Source organism: Peromyscus maniculatus, chromosome 4 (genome assembly GCF_049852395.1).
Source record: "Peromyscus maniculatus bairdii isolate BWxNUB_F1_BW_parent chromosome 4, HU_Pman_BW_mat_3.1, whole genome shotgun sequence".
Lineage (NCBI taxonomy): Eukaryota > Metazoa > Chordata > Mammalia > Rodentia > Cricetidae > Peromyscus > Peromyscus maniculatus.
In genome coordinates, this window is record NC_134855.1 from 7,338,816 (window position 1) to 7,354,189 (window position 15,374).

At 49.2% G+C, this 15,374-nt stretch overlaps 1 protein-coding gene across 2 annotated transcripts in view; it reads left to right on the top strand.

Moving 5' to 3' along the window:
* Positions 1-15,374, top strand: part of Stxbp1 (syntaxin binding protein 1) — a 62,494-nt gene that overhangs the window by 14,271 nt on the left and 32,849 nt on the right. For both annotated transcript variants that reach the window (XM_015990969.3, XM_006998039.4), the window contains exons 2-3: positions 12,638-12,687; positions 14,465-14,546. In XM_015990969.3, the coding sequence (XP_015846455.1) occupies positions 12,638-12,687; positions 14,465-14,546 (132 nt within the window). The remainder of the gene's footprint in view (positions 1-12,637; positions 12,688-14,464; positions 14,547-15,374) is intronic.

The window sequence follows — 15,374 nt, forward strand, 5'->3', positions numbered from 1 at the left end:
GGGGATTCTTCCTCCTCTTTTTAAAATTTTTTTCTTTTGAGACAGGGTTTCTCTATGTGGTCTTGGCTGTCCTGGAACTCTCTCTGTAGACCAGGCTGGCCTCGAACTCAAAGAGATCCTCCTGAGTGCTGGGATCAAAGGCGTGTGCCTCCGTGCCTGAAGGGGATCTTGAGCTGTGTATGCGCATCATTTGTTCCTCCCTTCCTGGCTTGAGGCCCACACTCACACCGTGTGTGTCTTGGGTCCTCCAGGAAGGTAGGTGACTGCCAGTCATGGACAGTGGTGAAAGGTGCCTAGCATGTAACCGTTCCTCTCACCATCTGCACACGTGCCTGATGGATGTCCCCACAGGTACTGAGTGCTGCCAGCAAAGTCAGCTAGTGTGAGAGATCACTTAGGAGGACTGCGTCCTGTGATGGGAAGAGGAAGTGGCCATCGGACAGATGCTGGGGTCCACCATACCCCATCGGACAGATGCTGGGGTCCACCGTACCCCATTGGACAGATGCTGGGGTCCACCGTACCCCATTGGACAGATGTCAGGGTCCACCGTACCCCATTGGACAGATGCTGGGGTCCACCAGATCCCTTCAGACAGATGTCGGGGTCCACCACACCCCATCAGACAGATGCTGGGGTCCACCGTACCCCAGCTCCCTAACAACAAGTGCAGGCTCTTTGGCCACTATTTTTTTCTTTCTCTCTGATAAGCAGTCATAAATCTCAGCATTTTAGACTGATTCTGTGGGCAGCAAACAGGAGCTTGACTCCAGGTTAGAAACAAGTATTTGGACCCAGTGTGGTGGCACATGTCTTTAATCCCAGCACTTGGGCAGCAGAGGCAGATGGAGCTCTGTGAGTTTGAGGTCAGCCTGATCTATATGGAGAGCTCCAGGACAGCCAGGGCTACATAGTGAGACTCTGTCTCAAAAATAAATAAATAAATGAAACCCCAAGTATTTGAGATAGCTGAAATCCAGGAATCTCGCAATGAACCAGCTTCCCAGACTCCAATGTACATCTTCAACAAAGCGGTCTTGGGCATGGAGCCTTCACGCAGTTACACAGTGTGGAGGCTTCACCGGGCATGCTCGACCACCTTCTCACTGCTCAGGGATGACGGCAGGTAGGCACAACCCCCTCCACCCAGCCTTCACTGCATCCATACGCCAGCGGAGTGCTCCAATCATGCTTAGGTACTTGGGGAAGCATATATGGTTTGTGTAGAGCCAGAGAGAACTGCCTCCTGTCATCTCAAGTAGAAAAGAATGATAAAATGTCTGCATAGGAACTTTGAAAAAATGTTGTCTGCGGGGAGCATGATTGTACACACCTTGAACCCCAGCATTTGGGGGCCAGCGGCAGGCAGATCTCTCTGAGTTCCAGGCCAGCCAAAACTACATATTGAGATCTTCAAAACACCAAAACAGTAGCAAGTTGTTTGGTCGTCTTCTCCCTGGTTTTTGGAGACAGGGTCTCACAAGGCCAAGCTGGCCTGGAGCTCTCCTTGTAGCCAAATTTTGTTCCCACCTCCCACCGAGCCCAGCGTCTGCAAGTGTTTTATGGGGAAGGAAGAAAGACAACAAGGGCTGATGCAGACAGTTTATTCTGGAAGAAGACACGTGCAGGGAAAGCAATTTTAACTGTTCTCAGCGGTGAAGGTCATGAGCCTAGAGCACAAAGGAGAGGTGGAGTGACGGATGAGGTGGAACTGGCCAGGTGAGGGAACTGGACGACAGGAGACGATAGTAGGGGAGGGCACAGAGACGCGGAGACGGAGACGCAGGAGGCAGAAGGAGCCTGGTCGCAGAGTCACTTGGTCTGCGTACTCCTGGTCGCAGACGTCCGTCCTTTCTCATGACTTGTCAGTGTTCTCCTCTTCTTGGAGCCCCGCCTTTTTCCTGAGCTTCATCCTGAGCCCAAACCCAAATAGGATGTTTCTTCCTGATACCTTTTTTCTTTTTTTAATAAGATACTTTTAGATTTGTTTATTTTATGTGTATGTTCTGCCTCTATGTCTGTGCACCACATGCGTGCCTGGTGTCTGCAAAGGCCAGGAGAGGGGTTCAGATGCCCTGGAACTAAAGTTACATATACTGCAGGAATCAAACCTGGGTCCTCTGCAGGAGCAACACATGCTCTTGACCGCTGAGCCATGTTCCAGCCCCATTTTTCCTGGTATATTATTATAAGGGTTTGGGAAAAGGAAGTAGTCCTCCTGAAACGACATTTCTGTGTGCTTATTTCTGGTGGGAGACTATTTCCTGCCTCTAGAGCTTCCCTGAGGCTTATCTCTCATGTCAGTGTAAAATACCTATAGAAGTCTGTATTGAAGGTTCCAGAGGGGACTGTCAGTCCTTGATGAGATGGGCTAGGGCAGGGGTCTCAGCCTTGGTACTGTTGGTATTTGGGCCAAATTGTAGGTGTTTAGTAGCACCCCCTGGCCAAGGCATTCAAAAAAAAGTCTCTGTGGTCAAGTATTCCCTGGGGGTAAATTCACTCCCTGTCTCAAACCATTGGACTGCCTGGTCTGCTCTGGATTTTTGAGATCCCCGGAAGCACTCCATTCCATTCCCCTCTCTTCAGAGCGTACTTTCCCCCTATGTTGGTTTCTGGGAAATGAAAACGGGAACCATTAGATGCCACTTCTACTAATGTGTCTCTGGCCACATCTCAGGTCCCCATGAGTCACAGACTTACTGCCTGTCAGAGTATGCTAAAAGTACTTCAGTGGTTGGTAGAGAAATGCATTCAGACCGGAGACCAAACAGGGCATTAGTATATGAGTGCCCCTGCTGGTGGTGCAGGAGAGGGGCAGTGTCTTTTCTTTAGCAAATATAAACTGCCTCTTGTGTGACTATTCTTTTTTTCCTGTGTGTGTGTGTGTGTGTGTGTGTGTGTGTGTGTGTGTGTGTGTGTGTGTGTGTTGCTAGGGATTGAACCCTGGGCCACTGACTTCCTTTAAATGTTGAGACTTGGAGTAATTTTTCCTGATAGGCCTCAAACTTGCAATCTTCCTGCCTCAGCCTAGGATTACAGGTGTGTCCACCCCCCAAGGCTTTCCTTGTTTCTTTGGTTCAAAGTATCAAATAAGGCTTTTTTTTGTTTGTTTGTTTTTTTGTTTTGTTTTTTCGAGACAGGGTTTCTCTGCGTAGCTTTGTGCCTTTCCTGGAGCTCACTTGGTAGTCCAGGCTGGCCTCGAACTCACAGAGATCCGCCTGCCTCTGCCTCCCAAGTGCTGGGATTAAAGGCATGCACCACCACCACCACCACCACCACCACCACCACCACCACCACCACCACGCCCGGCTCAAGTAAGGTTTAAGAAAACCGGAATTACTTTGAGATCTTTGGCAGCAGTTAACTCTGCAGCTCACACAAGATTGAGTCTGTATGATAATGAGTATTCAGAGACGGGTAATGCCTGGGGGGCGCTCAGCAACCTAAGATAGAGCGCCTGTGTGGCCTGGGCAGGCGTCTCCATGACGGGTAAGATGACTTGCTGACGTCCCACGCAACCTAAGTCAGAAGCTCATTTTTTAGTAAAAGGGGGACCTGTAGGACCCTGGCCCCCATTTTGGGTAACTGTTGCCTTGCTTGCTGACCTTGACCTTGATATCCTCCCTATGCTAATTCCCTGCTGGGTTCCACCCTCCTGAATGCTTAAGGGAAGTTCCTTGTCTGTGTATCCTGCATAATGGGCATTAACAGCTTAGATGCAAGATTGTAAAACATTAGTAGCGAACTTCTGCCCTCCGGGGTTCTCCCATTGTGCTGTAAGCCTGTATTCAAGACCTCTTCCCTCCTTCAATAAACAGCATTCGGCATTAAAAAGAAATGGGAATTAGGTGTCTGTATGATAATATGCTGGACAGTTTGAAAATGAAACAATTAAATGATAATTAATTAAAAAAAAAAAAAGAAAACCAGAATTGTTTGTTTCTGCTTTTTGCTAGTCTTGCCACCTGTGTGTATTTTTATACCATCACAGTCCTTTTATCCAAGGAACACTGTGTTTAGGCGACCTTAGGAAGAACGAGGTAACTATTTTACTTACTATTGTGTCTGTTATTATTTTTAGTGCTGATTATTGAAGCCAGAGCCCATATCTGTGCTAAGGAACTGTGGCCTCTGAGGTCCCCAGGGCCATCCTCGGCATTGACTAGCCTGAGAGAACCTAACCTTTTGACCTTTTGGCTCTCAGTCTCATAAAACGGGAAAATACACGGAGGATGTCTCTCGAAAGAGAAAGTGAAATCATTGCTGTGACGTGGCCCGGCATCCACGGATCTCTGGTTAGGACTTGCTTCTCTGACAGCAGACGTTCTCTGTCGTTCACTCCTCAGGTCCTGGCAGGCAGCGCGTGCCATGGATGGGTAACCTTGGGCATCCAGGTCCTGTGCAGCATCTGGGTGTGCTCACCATTGTAGTCATCGACCCCGCTTTCAAACCCCCACCCCCATTCTTCTCTCCAATTCCCTACCACCCCAGAATCAAACTTACATGGGCTGGACGGTGGCCGCTCAGCAGCTATAGAGAGGGGCATCGTGTTCTTGCTGTGACTGATGATTTGTGGTCTCTATTTTGGTCTCTCTACATCTGCAAAGTAGAGTTGAGATACAAATAGTGAATTAAAATCTTATATAAATGCTGTTTTATGAGGGTAAATAGGGGGGCGTCATCTGAAGACTGCCACAGTCCCATGTTAAGAAAAACCACTTTATTTCTCTCTTTTCTTTCTTTTGAAGTGAGTTTAATATACTTTATTTTAGACAGCCTACATGACACGTCTTTTCTTAAGAAAATAGTGTCTCCACCCCAGATAGATGACAGCCACAGTAAAGCTCAGGACACTGTCAGTGCTGTTGTCCTCAGTCCTGGTGTGTCTGGATGGTAAGCAGCAGCCGGTTACCGTGACAAGTGGTAGGTCCAGCGTAATCTCCAATTTGTTTTTTCACAACAAGGAGATTACATAAGAGCTTTCCCAACATGGGTGTGTAACGTTCCGGCCGTATAGATGTATTCAATCTGGACACCGCAAAGACAAGGAGAAGAACCACCACAGGCTGTCCGAGGCCTATCAGTGCTCACAGATCTTCACTTGTTTTATTTTTTAAGACAGAGTCTCATTATGTAGACAAGGCTGGCTTGAAAACTCACAGAGATCCACCTGCCTCTGCTGGGATTAAAAGTGTGCATCGCCATGCCCGTGGAGGGTTGTTTTTGTTTTTTTTGTTGTTGTTGTTATTCATTTACTTATTTATTATTATTTGTTTTTTGAGACAGGGTTTCTCTGTGTAGTCCTGGCTGTCCTGGAACTCACTCTGTAGACCCAGCTGGTTTTTGTTTGTTTTGTTTTTAATTAGATGACTTGAAAAGAATTTTGTGATCTAATTTTGAAAAATAGTTGCTGGGTGTGGTGGTGCACATCATTCAGGAGGCAGAGGCAGGCAGATCTCTGTGAGTTCAAGGCCAGCCTGGTCTACAGAGTGAGTTCCAGGATAGCCAAAGCTACATATTGAGACCCTGTCTCAAAAAAGAAAGAAAGAAAGAAAAGAAAAATAGTGTATGTGATGGTACAGTTTGGTGGTAGAGCATGGGGTTATGATACAAAAGATCCTGCGTCTGTCTCCAGGGCAAAACAACCCCCACGTGAGTGCACAGAGACATTCTGAGGTAGCGACTGTTCTTACCCGAGCGTTGCTTGTCTCTACATCTGCACACCACCACAGTCCTCACTGCCTGTGTGTGGGGACTAAGGGAAGCGTTTCCCTGAACCGTCTGCTTTGCAGACTTGTTCTGTGGAACAGCCACTGTTTACCTGTATTATCCTTCAAGAATGAAGGCCCGGGGGAAGTCCTCTGAGGCCTCCGTTCAAGCTGCAGGCTTTAAACTGGGTCTTCTGAACACTGGGGCCGTGTGGGACTGGAGAACACCTGGGCTGAGCTGCCTCCTTCAGCTCTGAGCCCACCATAGTCACCATAGATCCACTCATCTGTGCCAGAAGGTTCTGTTTGGGCGTTTTGCCAAATTGTCATATTAGATGTCAGAGACAGGAAGGCAGTGAGGGTGCAGGACAGGAAGGGAGCTGTCATGTTTGAAGGTGACCAGACCAGGGCAGAAGCCTGAGCAGCTCTTGGGACACTGAGCCTGTGCCATCCTCCCAGAGCTCCATGGCTGTCACTAGTCGGTCCTCTGTCCCTTCACTCCTCCATCTTTGATCTTAACTTGGCAACTTTACATCCAGCTTCCATGCCTGAAAAATGCTGCCCCCGGAGCCCCAGCCCTAGCCACACTCCAGTTCGTTAAAGTGTGTGCAGGTACACGTGCCATTAAAGAGTGTGCCCCTGTGTGTGTGCTTGCAGTTGTGCGTGGGTGCGCATGGACATCAGAGGACAACGTTGGTGTTGCCCCTGTGGAGCTGATCATCTTTCTGAGATGGTCCCTGACCAGGACCTGGGGCTCACCCAAGCAAGGCTGACTGGCCAGCAAGCCCCAGGAATCCTCTGTCTTCCCAGCACGTGGGTTTCAAATACATGCCACCATGCCAGGCTTTGTGTGTGGATGCCGAGGTTCAAACTCAGGTCTTTGTGCTTGTGTGGCCTGAGGTGGATGGTGGAAATGACATTTTGGTTGAGTACTTGACCAGCTCTAGATGGCTTGTGGTCTCTCTCTGTATAGATCTGCAAAGTAGAGGCAATGAGATGGGATTATATGCTAGAAGATAGCCCGGGCCACTTGATTCTCCATGCTAAAATGAGCTCTAATCCATGTTTCCTTTTTGGTATTGGATTAAAGAATGTAGGGCAGGGCTGGGATTGGCTGTTAATAATACCCAGGACAAATATATGCTCTGAGAATGTGGGGAGGAAGTAAGCTCCGGATGGTTGTGTTTGCCTTTGGACACTTGTACTTGGTTTGACTTTTCTCATTATATCTCCACCTTCCCGGATCAGATGTTGATAGAGCAGTGTTTTTCACTGTATTTAAATGAATTTTTGGTAGCAAAAGACATATTCAGCCTGAGTCATTTGTTAAGATAAAGCAGAGGGGCCGGACTTTGCGCAGCTCAGTGGCAGAGCACTTACCATCCCCTACTGCCGCCACACACCAGCTCGGCCACAGGGAAGCCGCCTTTCTGCTGTAGTAGGGAGGGGATCCTGTCCGTGGGAGAGTCCTGCAGTCAGCTGACTCAGGACACCTGAGCCCAGGACACCTGCGCTTTCATGTGCCCCTCCACACTCCAGGAGTTCTCCCAACAGATGACTGCAGAGAAACACACCACCGGAAGTCCTCCGAGCAGAGGTTCCAGAGCGCTGTTTTCTGTTCTGGTTTTTGTTGTTGTTTTTTTTCAAGTAGAAGCATGGAACAACATTGGAACACATCAGCAATTGAATTTCATAAAAGTAACATTGGCTCTACATTTTTCCAATAAGACTATGCATATATATGCTTTAAAAAAGTTGTATGTAACAACGTTAAAGAAAGAGAGAGGCCATGAATTTTACTAGACAAGGTTTGGAGGGAGGAAAGGAAAGAGAGAAATGATGTATTTATATTATAATCTAAAAAAAAAAAAATGCCTGGCAATGGTGGTGCACGCCTTTAATCCTTGCACGTGGGAGGCAGAGGCAGGTGGATCTCTGTGAGTTTGAGGCCAGCCTTGTCTACAGAATGAGTTCCAGGACAGCCAGGGCTACATAGAGAAATCCTGTCTTGAAAAACTAAAATAAATAAATGAATGAATAAATTAAAAAGTTAAAAAGCCCAAGAGTCTCCCGAGAGCTCAGTCTTTCCCAGGCAGAAAATAGAGCTAAGGCACAGAGAGAGTGATAGCTTCAGGGTCACAAACCAACAACAAAACCAACTGTGTTTGCATTTGGAGCATGGACATGCCACCCTTCAATGAAGCAGGCGGAATTCCATGTCCTAGGTGGGGCTTTGTGATTTCATTTACTAAAATAAATGAATACATAAGTTGGGGGGCAGCTGCAGGGCTGGAGAGGTGGCTGAGTGGCCTGACCTGAATTCCATCCCTAGGACCCCGTACAGATGGAAGGAAAGCCAGGCATCGCAGTGCCCCTATCATCTCAGCACTCAGGAGGCTGAGGCAGGAGCATTGCAACTTTGAGGTCAGCCTGCACTACATGGTGAGAGTCTCACAAAATAAAAATCTACCCAGGCTTCCTGGTTTCCCTTAAAATTGTGGTCACAAACCTCAAATTAGCTGTTGGAACTGTCCAGAAATGCTAAAATGTAGGAATTCACTTCCCTGATCTCTGGGGAGATGCATGGTTCCTTCTTTTTTCAAATCTTCCTTTCACTCCCACTTTTCGCTGGCCCACCCCCACCCCGTGACTTCACTCCAGCACTCCTCACAGCCTCAGCTCCATCGGCTCCTCCCCAGAAGGGAGCCAGCCTCCCTATAGTCCTCTCTGTAGGATCTTCTTTGATTTTTGCCAACACCGAATGTTCCGATCGCTCACATCCTTCAGAACAAACCAACCCTCCTCTGCTTTCTCACTCTGTCCCGTTAGTTTATTTGTTCTCTGCTGCCTTTTAGCGAGTCTCCCAAGGCTGTCTGTCCACTGTCCTCTCCATGTGCTCGGGCCCATTCTTGTCTCGCTGGAAGCCAAGCTCATGTCTCTGGAGTTAGGGATTTTATTCAGGCTTACCCCCTATTTCTCTCTGTAGTTTTTGTGCGTGCGTGCGTGTGTGCGTGCGCGCGTGTATGGACAGACCATGTGCATGCAGACAGCGCCCCAATGTAGAGGAATGGTCTTAGCAGCAGTCACAAAATGGGAAATTGTGTAGAAAGTGGAGGGTCCTGGAAAGACGGCTCGGCAGTGAGGAGCACTTGCTGCTCCCAACACTTACAAAGGGCAGCTCCCAACCTCCAGGAACTCCAGCTCCAGCAGATCCAGTGCCTTCTTCTGGCCACCTCAGGCACCTGCATGCCCATGGCACATGCACACACACATACATGCACAACATACACAAATAAAAATAAAAAAAACAATTAAAAAAACCTACAGAGAGAAATAGGGGGTAAGCCTGAATAAAATCGCCAACTCTGGAGACATGAGCTTGGCTTCCAGCGAGACAAGAATGGGCCCGAGCACATGGAGAGGACAGTGGACAGACAGCCTTGGGAGACTCGCTAAAAGGCAGCAGAGAACAAATAAACTAACGGGACAGAGTGAGAAAGCAGAGGAGGGTTGGTTTGTTCTGAAGGATGTGAGCGATCGGAACATTCGGTAGTCGTTATCTCCAACTACCTACCCAACACCTCCCCTTTAGATGTCTCTCATCTACCTTACCACCCCCCAACCCCCCGACCAAGACAGGCTCTCTCTACATAGCTCTGGCTGTTCCTGGAACTCACTATGTAGACCAGGCTAGCCTTGAACTCACAGAGAGCCTTCTACCTCAACCTCCCTTTTTAAAGTTTTATCACAGTATGTGTATGGGTGTTGCCTACTTACATCATGTGCATCATGTGTGTGCCTGGTGCCCAGGGAGGCTAGAAGAGGGTGTTTGATTCTCTGGAATTGCAACTGTAGCTGATTGTAAGTCAAATGTAGGTACTGGGAATAGAACTCAGGTCCTCCAGAAAAGCAGCTAGTGCTCTTAACCACTGAGCTATTTCCCCAGCACCACATTTCACTCATTAAAAAGGCAAAATGAAACTCCTGGTATTCTACTGACCACATTTTCTCTCTTTATACCCCTCCAATCACCTCTGCCTCGGTCTCTTTGTTCCCGTCTCAAGTACTGGGGTTTGGGTATGTATTGTGTGTCACATCTATCCGCCCCTCGCCTCTCCATCCGCAGCACAGCAGGTTACCTCCCTACCGTCTGTGGTTCCACAGTACCCGTCAAGTAAAATCATACCCTCGGTCAAGGACCGCAGTGTGGTCCGCCACTGCCGACCTCAGCCTCTCAGCCCCACGCAAATGTCAAATGTCTCTTCTTTGTCCCCTTTTCTTCTCGCTCTGGTGGCCGCCTCCTAGTCAGACCCAGTGTCCTCGGGATGGCCTCGCTCTGTCCCCGTTGGTGCTGTGTCCTGGCCCCTCACCTACTCTTTTCAGGGCGCTTAGGAGAAGCTCTGGGCGCTGCTCCCATCGTGACCTGGCGGGAGCTTGGTTTCTCCTCCAGTGCAGCACAGTGGCTGGGACACTGGATCCCCAGCCAGCACTTACTGAGTGAGCGGGTGAAGGCGTGAACATTTGTTTTCCCGTCACTATTCCCAGTGGTGCACAGTGGTCTATTACAGGAACAGAACCTAATTTACTCCATCACTGGACACCATGGTGTCCGGTTTTTCACCATTCCACAATAAGAGTGAATTGTCTGCTGGAAATACTTTTGAGTAAGGTGTGGACCATTATCATTTAAAATACTAGGAAGTTGGCTGAAGACGTAGCTCACTGGTAGAGCACTGGCCTAGCATGAATGGAGCCCTAAGTTCAATCCCCCCAAAATCACCACAAACAAATAAGTCCCAGGAAGTAGAAGTATTTCGTCCATGTTAATTTCTCTGTTTGTTTTTTGTTTTTCGAGGCAGAGTTTCTCTGTGTAACCCTGGCTGTCCCAGAACTAGCTCTGTAGAGCAGGCTGGCCTAGAACTCACAGAGATCCACCTGACTCTGTTTCCCAAATGCTGGGATTAAAGGCGTGATCTCAGCTATCTGGAGTTACAAAAAGAAAGCTAGTAGAAAACAAACTGTTAACTAAATGCATTTCAAGTTGGCAAGGTTACAAATGATTTTTCTTTTTTTCCCTTTGTGATACTGGTGATTGAACCCAGGACCTTGTGCTTGCCAGGTGAGCACACCTCCACTAACCTTTTCTGTTTGTTTTTTGTTTGGTTTTTTTGAGACAGGGTTTCTCTGTGTAGCAGCTCTGCCTGTCCTGGAACTCACTCTGTAGACCAGGCTGGCCTCCAACTCACAGAGATCCACCTGCCTCTGCCTCCCGAGTACTGGGATTGAAGGCATGCCTGGCTCCTCGACTGAACTTTGGAAACAGTTTCCCAGGTATTACCCAGGCTGGCTTTGAACTTGCCATCTTCCTACTTCAGTCTCCTGAAACAAGTATTGGGTGCTTGTTGTGAAGTACACAAGCAATAGTTAGTATTTTACAATATGGTTTCTCTGTGTTTTTCAAGTTCACCTCAGTGATTTCGGTTCTTGCACTGTTTTATTTTGTGATGGTAGGGCTCAAACCCAGGGCCTAGTATACGCTGGGCAAGCTTTCCACCATCAAGCTACATCCCAGCCCTTGGTTTTTTGAGGCAGGCTGGTCTTGAACTCATAACCCAGCTTGGCTACATACTTCAGCATCTTCCTGTTCTTACCTCCCAGCTGATAAGGTTCCGGCGTGTCCCACCCACTACAACAGGTTATTTTTGTTTTTAATCAGAAGGAAAGTTCCTGAAAACAGAGAGCACTTTACAACTAGTTGGATTACAGAAGATGATCAGGGCAGATTCTGTGTCCTAGAAAGAAGGACTTGAATGCTTGAAACGCTTGCTGATGTCTGTCGCGAGCCTTCTAGGCATTCCAGGATAGTGTGTAGCCCAGGCTTTCAGAGCAGCCAAAGTCCTGTTTCCTACAAGGCCTCCGTGGCCGTCCAGACACGTGTGAGGCTCCGTGGCCGTTCTGTTTGGCTGTGGTGCTGTGGAGACTGGCCTGTCGACATGATGACGGGTGAGAGCATGGCACAGAGGAGCTTGCGTGTGGAAGACCTCAACCCCTGCTGATTGGAGAGTTTGAAGGGGACTCGGGGGCCTGGGACCTGGTCAGAGCCTTTTATTTACTTAGAGCAGTGGCTCTCATGTCTGATGTCCCCAGGAGGACTCAGGTCACAGTTGTCTACGTGGGAAGGCTGTGAGGTCATTACCGTCCTTCTCATGCTCTTCTGAGCATTTTCCAGATGTCGCCTGATTCCAGACAGATTGGCTTCAGAAGCAGAAGGGACAGACAGCTGTCCTCTGTGAAGCCAGACATTAAGGAGAGCCACGAAGATAGAAAACCCCACATTTTCCCTAAGGTTTTCTACTGAGGAAAATACAGTTACTGTTCGTTCACTAGGATTTAGTCATTAACATACAGGTTTATTACTATTTTAAGTGAACCGGTTAAGATTTTTTTCGAGTTTGCTTTTGTTTGTTTTTGGAACAACATCTCCCTATATTGTCCAGGCTGACATTCTACTAGGCTGTGTCCCAGGCGGGCCTCAAATTCAGAATGCCCCCACCTCAGCCCCCACATGCTGGGGTTACAGTGTGTGCACATGCCTGGCTCAGTCTGCTCGTAATGCCAGCAGATATTACCCACATGGATAATGTCGGGGTCTCTGGTTTGGAAAACATGAAGACCTGAGGTCAGAATGTCTGAGTCTGTGAGTTACAGGAGAAGAACTGCCTCTGATGGGTGATGCGGCTCTGTGCACAGACTGAGCCGCGTGACCGAGAGAGCAAGGCCTAGGGAAGACGCTCTAGTCCAATAGGCAGGTGTGGGAGTCTTTGAAATTACAGCTAACGTTCTCTCCCTCCCTCCCTCCCTCCCTCCCTCCCCCCCCCCCTTTTCTCCCTCCCTCTCTCCTTGTCTTTTTCTCCCCCTCCCTTCTTTAGAGATCATGCATGACGTGATCAAGAAAGTGAAGAAGAAGGGGGAGTGGAAGGTGAGTCCAGAGCAGCTGGTGATCCTAAGGGTGGCTGCTTTGGGGGAGCCCAGGAGTGCGGAAAGGGATAAAGCACATGCCGTGCCGGGGTGAGGGCCGGAGTTCGCGCCCCCACACCCACACAAGCAAGCTGGGCAGTGTGCAGACATGCTTGTAACCGCACACGGGAGGTAGAGGCTGGATCTGCCGGAAGCTGGCTGACTATTCTAATCAGCAGAATCGGTGAGTTCTGAGTTCAGCAAGGGAGCTTGCCTCAGTAAATACAGTGGAGAGCTATTGAAGAGGACACCCAAGCATGTGCACACCCCCACACACATGAACACACATGCAAACACTCCCCCACCTACACACAGAGGGTGGAGTTGGCGTTGGAGTGAGAGCTTCCCCCGGGGCCGAGTATGGCTTCGTGTGTGATCTCTGCTCAGAGGCCCTTCCTGGACATGGAACCAGTAAGCCGGCTCAGCAGGTACAGGTTCTCTGAGGTGGTGTCACACTGGCCGGGAGCTGGTGGGACTTAACTTCCTCACATGCTGGTGAAGGGTCTACACTGTCCATTTGGAACCTCAAGTTTCCCTGGAGTCGAGGGGGAGCTAATGACAAAGGAGGACTTCGGAGCCCAGTGCTGACCCTGTGGGGTTCTGTTTGGGGGCCCACAGTTCCAACGGGAGGCCATCTGGGGGAGCTCTTGGGCATGTCTCTCTCTCACCCTTCCCACCAGGCACGGGAATTTCCTCCTCAGATGAGGCTCAGGGGCTGCTGTGTGACAGACGGCACATGCTTTCCCCCACCCACCCCCTTTCTTTTTTCTTTATTCTTTCTTTCTTTCTTTCTTTCTTTCTTTCTTTCTTTCTTTCTTTCTTTCTTTCTTTCTTTCTTTCTTTATTCATTTATTCATTTATTCATTTATTTATTTTGGTTTTTCGAGACAGGGTTTCTCTGTGTAGCTTTGCGCCTTTCCTGGAACTCACTTGGTAGCCCAGACTGGCCTCGAACTCACAGAGATCCGCCTCTTTATTGGTTTTTTGAGACAAGGTTTCTCTGTGTATCCCTGACTGTAGTAGAACTCGCTTTGTAGTCCAGGTTGGCCTCAGACTCACTGAGATCCTCCTGCCTCTGCCTCCCAAGTGCTGGATTAAAGGCGTGTGCTACCACCACCCGGCTCAGCAGCAGCTTTCTGATGAGGACGGCCATGCTGCTTGCTCAGCTCATGGTGTCTTCCTGCTTTGTAGCATGAAGGAGAAGAAGAGGCCTTGTTCTCACTCTTGGCTCTTTCTCTCTTCTGTGGGTGAAAGGACTCAGGAGGGATGAGGAGAACACTCAGGGGTGGAACGTTCTTGTGCTGCGAGTCTGGACAGAGATGTGTGCTGGTGAGGGAGGGCCTGACGGTGGCTGCGCTGAGCTCCGTGAACCACCATACCTGTGGTCACTGGCTGCTCTCCCATGAGCGCAAGTTGCCACCTGAAATGCCACAGTCCTGACCGCCTCTGAGTGTTGGCGCCATCCATGACTCGCTCCTCCTCCTTTTGTTGGACTTTGTGTACATGCTTAGGAGTATCTTTCAAGTTTCTGAAGTCAAGTCAGTGAGAGAAGACACTGTTGTCTAGACGCCGAGGTTGGGAAGTAAGAGCAAGGGTGTATCCCAGCGCACCTCCAGGCCACGGGGAACAGCTTCTCCCAGGGTCCTACTTCCCACCTACTCCATTTGAAGCCTGGTGCGGAAGCCGGTGAGAGAAGGAGGCAGGAGCTGCCCAGCCCTGAGCCGCTCTCTTCCCTCCAGGTGCTGGTGGTGGACCAGTTGAGCATGAGGATGCTGTCCTCCTGCTGCAAGATGACGGACATCATGACCGAGGGAATCACAAGTGAGCACAGCACTCTCCGCCTTCCCTTGCAGCATGCGGTACCCTCCCTATTCATTACTGTCCTGTGACTTTAGATGCTTCCAGCAACCTGTGTGGTAAGACTGTAAGCCCCTGTGGTGCCTGAAGCTCCCCGTTCCTGAGTGGAGCCCTCACGGAACACAGTGCTGGGTGCTCCTTACACGTGTGTTAAAGGAGCACCAAATGGAAGGGCCAGGTGGGGAAAAGACCGGGCTGGAGAGATGGCTCAGTGGTTAGGAGTGTATACTGCTCTTTCAGAGGATCCAGGTTCCGTTCTCAGCACCCACATTAGGTGGCTCACCAGGGAATCTAGTGCCCTCTTCTGGCCTTTATGGGCACTGCACTCTTGTGCACAAACCTACACACAGACACACACCTAGATATATAATTTTAAACTAAACATTTTAAAAGCAAGGTGGCACTCTACCAATACGAAAAAAAAAAAAAAACCCAAAATATTTAATGAAGGAGGAGACCCAAATAGCTCATACATAGGTGTGAAGTACTCACTTTCGTACTGATGAGGGACGTGAGATACCTGGGTGCTCCAGATTAGGGTTGGTAAGATCTCCGCATTCCAGGCCAGCCTGGGCTACATTGCCTGCCCCGTGTCTATAAAGAAAATGAGTAACCCAAAGCCCCTGGCTGTGCTTTGTCCTGGGGCTGTTGGAAGAAATGCGGGCATGGGGAAGATGTATTTGCGGTGCCTCATTGGGGGTGCACAGGAAAGCAGCGGCTTGGTGTGCGGTGCTGGAGGGTGAACCGTGGGCCACGCGTGTGCCCGGCAAGTGCGGCTCCAGCTCAAAATAG